Below are 14,037 nucleotides of genomic sequence, written 5' to 3'. Positions count from 1 at the left end.
AATAGAAAAATGCAAGGAAGAACCCAAACTATTTTACAGGTATGTAAATGGCAAACTGAAGAATAAACAAGAAATAGAAAAGCTGTGCCAGGGTAAATACAAATATACAGAAGAACTGGAAATGGCTGAAATTATGAACAACCATTTCAAATCAGTATTCTCAATAGAAAACTCACCTAACTGTGAGGAAATAGAGAGATATCCCTCTCAATGAAAGAAATAATTGTAATACAGAAGGAAATCAGTGGCCAAATGAAAACCCTTGATGTCAGGAAATCACATGCTCCAGACGGAGTTGCAAATTGGATACTGAAAGAATGCATGGAGGAATTAACTGATAAAATATACAATTAAATTCTCACTTAAAGAAGGAAAGGTGCCACAAAACTGGAAGAATGGAAACATTGTACTGATTTATAAGGGAGTAAACAAGGAAGATCTATCAAATTACAGACTGGTCTCCCTGACAAGCACAGTAATTTTTTTTTTTGAAAAGGTCATCAGAAATAGATGGGTTAAACATTTGGAAGAAAAAAACTATACTGAATCAAAATAAATTTGGATTCAGACAAGGAAGATCATGTACAACAAACTTGATCTTCTTCTACTCAAGATTAATAGATATAGTACAAGAGATGGTTGGGCAGACTGTGCCTTTCAAGACCTACAAAAGGCATTTGATAAGGTACCACACAAGAAACTAATAGGGAAAATAGAGTCAATAGGTGACATCAGAGGAAAATTATTGGAATGGATGAAAGACTTCCTGACTGGGAGGAAAATGAGAATAGTAATTAGAGATAAATTCTCAAATTGGGAAAAAATGATAAGTGTTGTCCCGCAGGGATCAGTACTGGCCCCAATCATGTTTGCCATATACATAAATGACATGGATGAAGGAGTAGAGTGTTATATGAATTTCTTTACAGACAACGCAAAAATACTAAAGAAAGTAAGAATGGAGGAGGATTGCAAGATATGGAAATGGACTCAAAAGTGTAGTATAATGGAATTTGGAAAAAGTAAAAACAGAATATCAAGAGATAATAAAATTGGTGAAAAAGGGATCAAAAAAGTACATACATACATATACCAAGGCTTTTTCCCCCTTCCAAGGGAGGTAGCCAAAAAGGAAAAGGCATAAAAACACTCCCACCCATTTCATCCCTAAATACACTCCACACCCCTCCCACCCTCCCTCTCATCTGAGCACCTCCTGGATGACGGGTCATACCTGCACTCTGCCCACCGCCCTGGGTCAGAAGCAGTGTCGCAAGACACAGCACATCCACAGCAAGGCCGCTTCATTTAATCGGCAACCCCCCCTCTCCGTCCCCCCTTGCATATAAGGAGAGGACGGGGAGAAATCTCTTCGGGCTGCGTCAAAATTTACTCACACATACTACACCACCCCCACCCCCCGCCCATTCCTCCTCATGCAATCACAACATCATCCATATACAACCATTCTCCACTCACCTCTGTCTTCCGTCCTCTCCCTTCCTTCCTCAACAGACATTCCCCTCTTCCCCAAAGCCCCCTTCACCCCATCCATCCATCTCATCCTAGGACGTCCCCTCATGTTCACTCCCTCCACATCTGCCTTCCATACCTCTTTTACTAGTCTTTCTTCACTCATTCTTTCCATGTGTCCAAACCATCCTAATATTCTTTCATCAACCCTATCTCCCAAATCCTTTTTCACCCCTGTTCTCCTCCTCACCTCCTCATTTCTCACTCTATCCAGCCTAGTAACCCCCACCATACTTCTCAGACACCTCATCTCAAACACATTCAAACTCCTTCTCTCTTCTTCTCTTATGTTCCACGTTTCTGCCCCATACAGTGCTGTTGGCACAATCACTCCTTCATACAGTCTCCTCTTCGCATCCATTCCCAAATGTCTATTCCTCATTACACTCTTTAATCCACCAAGGCATTTACTCACTTCTCTCAATCTACATTCTACCTCCACCTTCACTCCACCTTTTCCTGCTACACTTGCACCCAAGTATCTAAAACTATCCACTTCCTCCAGTCACTCTCCATTAATGTTCACTTCCAGTGTACTGCCACTTTCACCCCTTGTACATCTCATCACCTTACTTTTACCCACATTTATCTTTAGCTTTCTTCTATCACATACTCTCCCAAACTCTGCCACCAGCTTCCTCAATCCCTCCTCTGACCCTGCCACAAGCGCAGTGTCGTCCGCAAACAACAGCTGGCTCACCTCCCACTTTTCTCCATTTTCTTTAACCATCTCCAATCCCTGACCCACTACCCTAACATTCACCTCTCGCACCACCCCATCCATGTATAAGTTGAACAGCCAGGGCGACATAACGCATCCTTGACGAAGTCCCACCTTTACTTCAAACCACTCACTCTCTCCATTTCTAATCCTGACACAAGCTCTACTACTCTCATAAAAACTCTTGACAGCTCCCAAAAGCTTTCCTCCTATCCCATAAATCTGCATAACCTCCCACAGTGCCTTTCTGTCTACCCTATCATAAGCCTTTTCCAGATCCATAAAAGCCCAAAAAACATCCTTCCCCTTTCCTATAGCTTTCTCACATATCTGTCTTACCACAAAGATCTGATCTACACAACCTCTACCTGTCCTAAATCCACACTGTTCCTCACCAATTACTCCTTCTGTTCCTCTCCTAATCCTCTCAATTAAGATCCTCCCATAAGCCTTCCCTACTACACTTAACAGGCTAATCCCTCTGAAACTACTACATTCACACTTGTCCCCTTTTCCCTTGTAAAGAGGAACTATACAGGCACTTCTCCAGTCCTCCGGTACTCTACCCTCTCTCCAGCAAACATTAAATAACCTCACCAACCAGTCCACCATCACTGAACCTCCCTTTTTCAGACATTCTGCATGGCATCCATCCAGACCAGGTGCCTTACCTGCTTTCATCATCTTTACAACTGCCTTCACCTCATCCTTCCTTATTTCTCCTCCATTCTCCTCACTCATCACTCTCCTTTTCTTAGCATTTCCCACTGCAGCTATCTTTCCTTCCCTATCCTCCTTCACATTTAGCAACTCCCTAAAATATTCTGCCCATCTTCCCCTTACTGCCATCTCTTCCATTATCATCTCTCCATCTGTACCTTTTACCTTTTCTTCCCTACTTGATTCGCCTCCTCTTCCTCTCTTAATTTCTTTCCAAAATATCTTTTTATTACTTTCAAAATTTTCTGTCATACTCCTACCCCATTTCACATCTGCTCTCCTCTTTGCCTCCTTTACCTTTTGCTTTACTTCTCTTTTCTTTTCTTTGTACGTCTCATATGACTCCCCCGTCCTCTTTTGTAACCAATCTGTGAATGCTCGCTTCTTCTCTTCTACAACCTTCTTTGTTTCCTCATCCCACCATTCACTACCCTTTCTTCTATTTCCCCCTGTCCTTCTTGTTCCACACATCATCCTTGCACACTTTAAGACTCCCTCCTTGAACCATCCCCATTCCTCCTCCACCCCCATCTCTGCTCCATCCTTTACTCCCTCCCACTCCTCCTTCAGCTTCTTTTCGTACTCCTTCTCCTTTTCCTTTTCATTCAAGGAGTTCACTCTAAGAACCTCCCTACCTTTTGTCCCTTTCCTCTTTCTCCATCTATCCTCCACTCTCAGCTTACCTTCCACCAAAAAATGATCTGATATTCCCCCACCCTCTCCCCTTAGCACATGTACATCCTTAACTCTTCCTATCATAATCCTATTTACCACTACATAATCCATTAGCGCTCTATCTACCACCCTTCCCTCCACCACCCTCTCCCATGTGTACTTATGCTTGACTTTCTTCCGAAACACTGTATTTGCTATCATCAACTCTCTAAACACATTTCCACCATCAACTCTCCACTACGATTCTTTCCTGGAACTCCACACTTCCCAACCACTCCATCGATTGGACCATTTCCCACCCTAGCATTAAGGTCTCCCAGTACTATTACATTGACATTTCTTCCTAAACCCTCTATGCACTCATTTAAATCTATCCAAAAGGCCTCCCTTTCTTCCACGCTCTTCTCACTGCCAGGCCCATATGCACTTACAAAGACCCGCATCTCCTTTCCCAGTTTCACCTTCATCCACATTATCCTTGAGGAAACCTCCTTCCACTCCACTACCTGTTTACCTATCTCCTCACTTACTAGAATAGCCACCCCTTCCCTCTCTTGCCCTCTCTTCACTCCTGAAAACCTCCCACTTACACTCCCAAACTTACACTCACCCTTCCCTTTCAACTTCAAAAAAGTAAACTCGGAAAAAGACCTTGGAGTGATGATCAGCAAAGACATGACACCAGATAAACATTAATAGAATAGTCAGAGAAACCTACAATTTATTCAGGTTAATAAAAGTGGCATTTGTCTATTTGAATGAGAAAATTATAAAAAAAAAAATTCTAACTACACTAATAAGACCAAAACTTGAGTATGCAGCAACACTGTGGACACTCAGTACCAAAACGAATATAAGAAAATTAGAAAAATACAAAGAGCAACAACAAAACTGGGACCAACTCTTTCCAAAATGACATATGAACAAAGACTGTCCAAATTAGAATTACCAACTCTGGAACAAAGAAGGGAAAGAGGAGACCTACTATCTATAGAATTATGAAAGGAATGGAAATCTTAGATAAGAATAATTTATTGAAATGGGACAAATGAAAAACAAGACGACACAAAAAGAAACTCAAAAAAGATCATTACAGAAGAGATCTGAAAAAAAGAAGAAAAAAAAAAAAAGCTTTCTACACAGAATGATGGATACCTGGAACAAATTAGACAAAGAAACAGTGTGAACAAACATTATTCAAGATTTAAAAAACAAAAACTCAATGCTGAAAGATACAAAGACATGTCACCACAAGCATAGCTCCCTTCCTGTATAATACAATTAGGTAAATCCATATAAATTGAACAGCCAAGGCAACATAACGCATCCTTGGTGAATCAGTCTAACCTTTACCTCAAACCCATACTCCTCTTTCTCTCCATTTCTGATTGTAACACAGGCTCTACTATTCTCATAAAAACTCTTGACTGCCATTAACAACTTTCCTCCTATCCCATATATCTGCAAAACCTCCCATAGTGTCTTCCTGTCTACCCTGTCATAAGCCTTTTCCAAATTCATAAAAGCCCAAAAAACCATCCTTACCTTTTCCTAAAGGTTTCTCGCACATTTGCCTGACTACAAAAATCTGATCCATGTCACCCCTACCTTTCCTAAACCCATATTGTTCATCAGCTAAACCTAGTGATTCTTCGACCAAAAATTGTTGATTTGCCTAGTTGTAAACAGATCGGAGGGGGGCAATGATGAGTGGAACCGTGATGTAGCAAAGAGTTTTAAGTTTAACAAGAATAGAAAAAAAGAAGGGAAATGGATAAAATACATGATAAACCGACATACACAGAGACAACCAAAAGAAGATTAGATATGAGTAAGTATGAAATGCCTCTGGAAGGGGTTAGAAAAAACTTTGTAATATTGACAGTCCTACATATGAAGATGAATCATTCCATGGATTCAGAACAGAAATAGGTATCGACCTCAAAAGCATACTAATAAACCAAAAAATATTTGAAATGAAAAGGGATATTGTTGAATGGAAATGGGAACATAACCAGTTATACAAAGAAGTGAGTGAATTGAGGAAAGAAAAATGCACTATATAGGTAAATGGAAGAAATGAAAAAGGAACTGGCTAAAGTAAAAAATGATAATGAAAAGATGAAAAGTGAAGTCACAAATATGAATGAAACATTGTTGAGGGAAGTTAATGAAAAGATATTAATAGAGGCAGGCAAAGTTGGTGAAAATATAGAAGAAATCAAACATGATTGAAATTAAAAACAAAAAGAAAGAAGACAAAGAAGACCAGAAAATACTACTTAAAGAAATAGTCAAAGAACAAATGAATGAAAGTACAAAGGACACGGTGATAGAAGTAATAAAGGGAAAAAGAGATTGGGTAAGAGACACAATAGACAAAAAAAAAAAAAGTATTGTAATCCATGGTATCAAAGAGAAACATGGACTAATAAGGTTCCAAAGGGAAAAAGAGGAGAAAAATATAGTAACAGAAATACTAAAAGAAATACAGGAGGAGGGACAAGGACTTGAAAAGGCAATAGAAGAAATCTACAGGATGGGAAAATATTCTGAAGAGAAGAATGGACCTCTCAAAGTAAAACTTAATTTGCAGAGGATAGCATAAGAAATATTAAGAAATGTAGGAAAACTTGCAAAAAGTAAAAACTACAAATAGTTAAGGATAAAAAAGGAACTGAGTGATGAAAAAAAAACACTTAAGAGGAAGCTAAGGAAAAGAATGAGAAAAGATAAAAAAATGAATGGAAGGAGTTTTTTTGGAGAGTGATGGACTTGAGACTGAGGAAATGGTACATAAGGGAAAAGGAAATGCAGGAGCAAGAAGAAAAGAAAAGGAAAAATTTAAAGATAACATATACTAACATAGACAGATTGATATCAAGAATAGATGAATTGAATGACTATCTGGAACAAGAAAAACCAGATATAATGGGGATTATGGAGACAAAATTGAAAGGATCATTACCACTAAATAGTATAGGCCAAGGATTATATAATTGTTGTTTCAGAAATAGAGAAACAAAGCAGGGTGGAGGAGTCATGTTGCTAACCAAGAAAGGACTAAATGTGACTAAAATCAAAGAAGGACAGAACAATGTGGAGTTGATTATGATAACAGTTGGGGGTAGAGATATGAAAAATAGAAAGTATGCAGTGATTTATGTCCCGCCTAAAACTCATGCATGGAATGAAAATGAACACTCCAAAATGCTGAAAGACACAAGAAAAACACTAAATGAAATACTAAAGAAAGAAGGAAATCTGGTAATTATGAGTGATTTTAACTCAAAAGAAATATGTTGGGAAGAAATGACTGTGAAAGGTGGAGAAGATCACTGGGGAAACATATTACTGGAAATGACCATTGATTATACATTGATGCAATGGGTCAAAGAAAATATCAGATATAGAAATAATGATGAACCCTCAAGATTGTATTTGATATTCACATCAGAACCCGAAATTGTGGATAAAATCAAATACAAGACACCAATTGGAAAAAAAATCACTACTAGAACTAGAATTAAATAAAGAAACAAATATAGAAATTAACAAAAAACACAGAAAAGGAAGACTAATGTATAACAAAACAGATTTTGGGAAACTTAGAAAATTCTTTCAAGAAGCAAATTGGAAAAAATTTAATAATGAAGAAACAAAGGTGGAAGAGAAATGGACAATTTGGAAGGAAATCTATAATGAAGGAGTGGATAAGTATGTACCTAGACAAAAACAGGAAAGGGTATATATAAAATCCTGGTATAATAAAAAGTGCAGTGAGGCAAAAGACAGAAGAGATAAAGCCTGGAAAAGATGGAAAAAATGAAAAAATCTGAGAAATGGAAAATATACACCAAGCTAAGAAATGAATATGTAAAAATATGTAGAGAAGAGAAAATAAATTATGAAAAGGATGTAACAGACAAATATGAATATCAACCCAAATTATTTTATAGATATGTAAATGGAAAACTAAAAATTAAACAGGAAATACTTAAATTACATCAAGGTAACAGAGAATCCACAGAAGATATAGAAATGGCAGATATCATGAACAAATACTTCAAATCTGTATTCACCAAAGAGGAAAAAAAATTACAAAACTGTGATCAAAGAATTGAAGTAAGATTTCCTTCAGTGAAGAAATTATATATTACTCAGAATGAAATAAGGAATCAAATATTGAAGCTTGACATTAACAAGTCACATGGCCTGGACAGAGTTGCAAACTGGATACTAAAGGAATATATAGACGAACTAATGGGAAAAATATACAAAAGAATTGAATGCTCACTCAAAGAAAGAAAACTACCAGGAGACTGGAAAAATGCCAATATATAAGGGGAGAAATAAGGAAGACCCAACAAATTATAGACCGGAGTCCCTAACGAGTACAATAGTTAAAATTTGTGAGAGAATCATCAATGATAGATGGACAAAATATCAGGAGGAGAATAATACATTGAACCCAAAGCAATTTGGATTCAGACAAGGAAGATCATGTACCACTGATTTGATTTGTTTCTATTCAAGATTGATAGATATATTGCAAGAAAGGGATGGCTGGGCAGACTGTGCCTTTCTGGACCTACAAAAGGCATTTGATAAAGTACCACAGAGAAAGTTGCTATATAAACTGAAAACAATAGGAGGCATACATGGAAAACTTTTGAATTGGATGGAGTACTTCCTACATGGAAGAAAAATGAGAATAGTGCTCAGAGACAAATATTCAAAATGGGAAGAAATAAGTAGTGGCGTCCCACAGGGGTCAGTACTAGTTCCGATAATGTTTGCTATATATGTAAATGACATGGATGAAGGTATTGAAAGTTACATAATATAAGAATGAAGGAGACTGCAAGAGACCATAAGGCCTACACTAGGCAGCTCCATACATGAACTGTTTTGGGGATGACACAAAGTTATTAAAGAGAATAAACTCCGAAATAGACTGTGACTCATTACAGAGTGATCTGAACAAAGTCTCAGAGTGGAGCAAGAGATGGGAGGTAGAATTCAACATCAAGAAGTGCAGTATAATTAAATTTGGGAAAAGCAAGAAGAGAATATCAGGACAGTATAAAATTGACAGAAAAGAAGTAAAGAAAGTAAATTCTGAAAGGGACCTGGAGTAATCATCACCAAAGACATGTCGCCAGACAAACAAATGAATAAAATAGTCGGAGAAACACAATTTTTTTAGATCAATATAGGTGGCTTTTAAATACCTGGATAAAGAAATGATCAAGAAAATATTACCAACACTGATAAGGCAAAAACTGGAATATGCAGCACTGATATGGTCACCCAGTGCAAAAAAGAATATAAGAAAATTAGAAAGAATACAAAGAGCAATGACAAAGATAGCCCCAACACTTTCAAACCTGATATATGAACAAAGATTAGCTGAACTGGAATTGGTGACCCTGGAACAAAGAAGAGAACAAGGGGACCTACTAACCATCTACAGAATTATGAAAGGAAAAGAATGCCTTGATAGAGAGGACTTATTAAAGTGGGACAGAGGAAAAACAAGAGAACATGCAATGAAACTCAAAAAGGATAACTACAGAAGAGACCTGAAAAAGAACAGCTTCCTGTACAGAGTGATAGATATATGGAACAAATTGGATGAAGAAATAGTGTGTGCAAACACAATACAAGAATCTAAGAACAAACTTGATCTTGCGAGATACAAAAACGGGTCACCACGAGCATAGCTCTCCTTCCCATATAATACAACTAGGTAAATACAACTAGTTACTTCCTTTGTGCCATTTGTAATCCTCTCAGTCAAAACCTTCCTATAAGTCTTCCCAACTACACTCAACAAATCGATCCCTCTGAAACTACCACACTCACACTTGTCCTCTTTTCCTTTGTAAAGTGGAACTATACAGGCATTCCTCCAGTCCTCTGGCACTCTACCCTCTTTTAGACACACATTAAACAATCTCACCAGCCATCCACCATTACTGTACGTCCCTTTAAAACACTCTGCATGACATCCATCTAGCCCAGGTGTCTTGCTTGCTGTCATCATTTTAATACCGCCAACTGTTCCATTATCATCTCTCCATCTGCACTGTTTACATAATAATTTCTATAATAATAAAAGTAAATAATTAGAACTGATAATAATCATGATAATGATAAGATTATAATGGTAATATGAATAATGATAATGATAATAATAATGATAATAACCATAATAGAAATAATAACCATAATAATAATAGGAGTAATTATAATAATTATGATAATATAATAACAATAATAGTAGTAATAATGATAATTATGATGATATTGGTAATAATAGAGATAGTGATAATAATAACATTGATAATATTAATAATAGTAGTAGTTATAATAACAATAAAAGCCATAACAACAACTCTTCTGTTTTTGAATGAATTGTTTTTGAGATGTTATATTTCTTCTTTGTTTTGATGATTTCATGTCAGATTAAAATCAAATGACTCATTTATAATTGAAATCATATTTGTTCCCATTATTGCTCATAAAAATTGCCACATAAGGAATCTTTGTCATGAATGTATTCAATAATATAGTGAGATAAAGGATTATGGTAGACTAATCCAACTGGGCACCTCACAAACCCTCCCGCCCACCTGCCCTTGACCGCCTACTTCTCACCCATGGGAGGGAGATGTGCCATAGCAGACCATCTGACGCCCATGTGCCCCCCCACCCTCAGGTCAACGAGAGCCTCTCGGGTCTGTCAAACGGCCACTGTGGAGCCAACCCGAATGATGACAGTGAAACCAAACCACTCCTCGTCGTCAAGAAGGGGGATGAAACTGCCAGCGTCACAGCCCTACTCAACCGCCAAATACAGGGTAGGATCCCTAATCCCCTTACACACACACACACACATGCACAAAAAAGTGCATGCATACACATACACACAAACATGTACATAAGCATTGCTGTATACTACAATTTCCTGTACACACACACACAACTCAGTGGCGCGATTGGTAGAGTTCCCAGCTGCCACTGTGGAGGTCGGGGTTTGAATCCCACCCAGGGCTGAAATAATTTCAGTATCACTGTGCTGTGAGTTGTTACTTCAACTCTCATAGGCGGGGAGTTGGGTGTGTGTGTGTGCATGTAAGGTCACAGGATTACCCATAGATCGGTCATATATGAGCTGTGAGCTCTCTTCCAGGAGGGAAATAGCTGTCATTCACGAGTCCAATACATGATCCAAGACCATGGTGAATCACACATACACACACACACACACACGACTCAATGGCACAATTGGTAGAGTTCCCGGCTGCCACTATGGCAATCCAGGTTCAAATCCCGCCCAGGGCTGAAATAATTTCAGTATTGCCATGCTGAGTTGTTACTCCAACTCTCATGGGCGGGGAGTTGGGGGGGGTTGTAAGGTCCCAGCATTACCCATAGATCGATCATATGAGCTCTGAGCTCTCTTCTGGGAGGGAAATAGCTGTCGATCACGAGTCCAACACATGATCCAAGACCATGGTGAACCATGGTAACTCACACACACACATACTCGTGTCGCAGGGATACAGTTCCCAGCTGCCACTATGGCGGTCCAGGTTTGAATCCCGCCCAGGGCTGAAATAATTTCAGTATTGCTGCACTGCAGGTTGTTACTCCAACTCTCATGGGTGGGGAGTTGGGTGTGTGTGTGCATGTAGGGTCACAGCATTACCCATAGATCAGTTATATATCAGTTCTGAGCTCTCATCCAGGAGGGAAATAGCTGTCAATCACGAGTCCAACATGTGATCCAAGACCATGATGAGTCACACACACACATACACACATGCATACACACATGTGCACACCACACACACACACACACACTTTCGTCGGATGGATGGCGAGAATTGGAGTTCCGAAGAAAAAGCGAAATCTATGTGGATCTCAACGTCAAGGAAGTACCTTATTGTATTTATAGGGAAGGGGAAAGCTCGTGGTGTAGTGGGAAGGTGATAAAAAGGAGAAGAGGAGGGATTACTGAGGGAAATGGAAGGAAATGAGGAAGGGGAGGACATGGTCCAGGAGGCCAGGTGTCTTGTAAACAAAGGACTGAGGATTTTGAAGAAGGGATTAAAAAAAAAGTAAAGATTAGGAATATAGATAAGAGCAGCACAATGGAAGGTGAAGATAATAATTTCCAGGGATTTAATAAGGGGGGGATACCAACCTCCCCCGATTAGCAAGACTAGAGGAAAAACTTGAAAAAATAACCGAACAGTGGGAGAATAGGTTCAGTAACATAGCAAAGATTGTGTAGAGAGTTGAAAAATTGAAAGAACTAGAGAAGGTGAACAAAAACTTAACTAATGAAATAGAAGAATTAAAAAGACAGTTAAAAGAAGTAGAGGAGAATGAGGAATTAAAGACAATAAAGAGGCCATAGCAAAAGAAGCATAGGGTTGGAAAAAAATCCAAGAAAACAGTAGAGTTGCATTTACTGACATAATAAAACAGCAAATGAAAGAACAAGTTGAAGACTCAGTTATTAAAGTGATGAGACAGAAGGAGAATATAGTAAGAGACTTAGCAGATAAAAAGAAATGTATAATTATATTAGGAATGGAAGAGAAATATAACCTAAATAGAACCACAAGAATCAATCAGGAAAAAGAAAAAGTAAGCAGTTTACTAGAATTAGTTCAGGAAGATGAACCTGAAATCATGAAACAAATTGAAGAGATGTATAGACTTGGAAAGTATAGTACAGATAAGACCAGACCAATTAAGATTAAATTCAGGTCACAAAAGACGGCAGAGAATATCTTAGCAAAAACAGGGAAACTAGCAGCAAATGAACAATATAAAAAGGTATGGATAAAAAGAGAAATGAATAAAGAGGAAAGAGAGGAAGAAAAAAAGAAAAGACATGAAGCTAAGGAAAAAAACAAGAACAGAACAGTGTCAGAAAAAGAGAAATTCTATTGGAGAGTTGTGAATATGAAAGTAAGGAAATACGACATACTAGAGAAAAACAAAAGGGAAACGGAGAACACAATGGAAATGGCAGAAAACTAAAAGTGTATTACACAAATATAGATGGATTAATAACAGGATTGAATGAGCTGAATGATTATCTGAAGGAAAAAGAACCAGACATAATGGGAATTGTAGAAACAAAATTAAAAGGTCTACTACCACCCAACAGTGTAGGACATGATGCATATAATTATTGGATAAGAAACAGAGAGACAAAGCAAGGGGGTGGAGTTATGTTCCTGACTAAGAAGGATATAAACGTGAGGTGTGTCACATATGGAAAGAATACAGTAGAGATGATTATGATCAAAGTGGAAGACAGAGATAAGAAGAGCAGAAAGTTTGTGATAAATTATGTGCCTCCGAAAACAGCCTCGTGGGAAGAGAGTGAACATAAAAGTATGTTAGAGGACACAAAGATATCATTAAATAAGATAATGGAAGATGGAGGAAGAATAGTTATGATGGGCGACTTTAATTGCAAAGAAATCTGCTGGGAAGAGATGACAGTAAAGGGTGGAGATGGCTCATGGGGAAACGCTCTACTTGAGATGATTACTGACCATACAATGACACAGTGGATACAGGAGAACACTAGGTATAGAAATGAAGAAGAAACATCGAGACTAGACCTAATAATTACATCTGAACCTAGAATAGTGGAAAAGATTGAATATAAAACACCAATAAGTAAAAGTGACCACATATTGATTGAACTGGAACTAAATGAAGAAAAACACATGAAAGGAAATGAACAATATAGAAAAGGAAGAATGATGTATGAAAAAACAAACTTTGATAAAATAAGAGAATTCTTTCAAAAAGAAAACTGGGAAGGAATATACAAAGAAGAAACAACAGTGGAAGAGAAATGGAATATTTTGACAAAAATTTACAAAAAAAGGAGTGGAAAAGTATGTCCCAAGACAAAAACAAGAAAAATAATATATAAAATGCTGGTACAACAAAAGTTGTAGGGAGTTGAAAGACAAAAGAGACAAAGCCTGGACCAGATGGAAAAAAGACAGAAGGCCTGAAAAATGGAAAATATATACTTGTTATAGAAATGAATATGTACAAACGTGCAGAGAGGAAAAGAGAAAAATGAAAAAGATGTCATAGAAAAGTGTAAAGATCAACCAAAACTATTTTACAGATTTGTAAACAACAAACTGAAAAACAAACAAGACTTGGAGAAATTAAGACAAGGAGGAGTTGAATACACAGAGGAAATTGAAATGGCGGAAATTATGAACAAACATTTTAAATCAGTGTTTACAAGGGAGAACATACAACCTGAAGAGATTGAATGGAAAGAGAAAGTCCCCCCCATGAAAGAAATAGAAGTAACAAAGAATGAAATA

The 14,037-nt window shown here is 37.7% G+C and overlaps 1 protein-coding gene across 11 annotated transcripts in view; it reads left to right on the top strand.

The window, feature by feature from the left end:
- LOC143027184 (popeye domain-containing protein 3-like) overlaps nt 1–14,037 on the top strand; it is a 404,351-nt gene that overhangs the window by 273,016 nt on the left and 117,298 nt on the right. For 10 of the 11 annotated variants that reach the window (XR_012966579.1, XM_076188342.1, XM_076188339.1 and 7 more), the window contains one exon: nt 10,374–10,515. The exons of the other annotated variant lie outside the window; for it this stretch is intronic. Coding sequence is in view for 9 of the 10 variants with exons in the window: in XM_076188342.1 (XP_076044457.1) it covers nt 10,374–10,515 (142 nt within the window). In the remaining variant the exon portion in view is untranslated. The remainder of the gene's footprint in view (nt 1–10,373; nt 10,516–14,037) is intronic. 11 annotated transcript variants of the gene reach the window in all.

This window comes from Oratosquilla oratoria, chromosome 7, assembly GCF_046742065.1.
Source record: "Oratosquilla oratoria isolate Oo_2021 chromosome 7, ASM4674206v1, whole genome shotgun sequence".
NCBI lineage: Eukaryota > Metazoa > Arthropoda > Malacostraca > Stomatopoda > Squillidae > Oratosquilla > Oratosquilla oratoria.
Note: the sequence above shows the minus strand (reverse complement) of the source record. Positions and strands in the feature narration are given on the sequence as shown.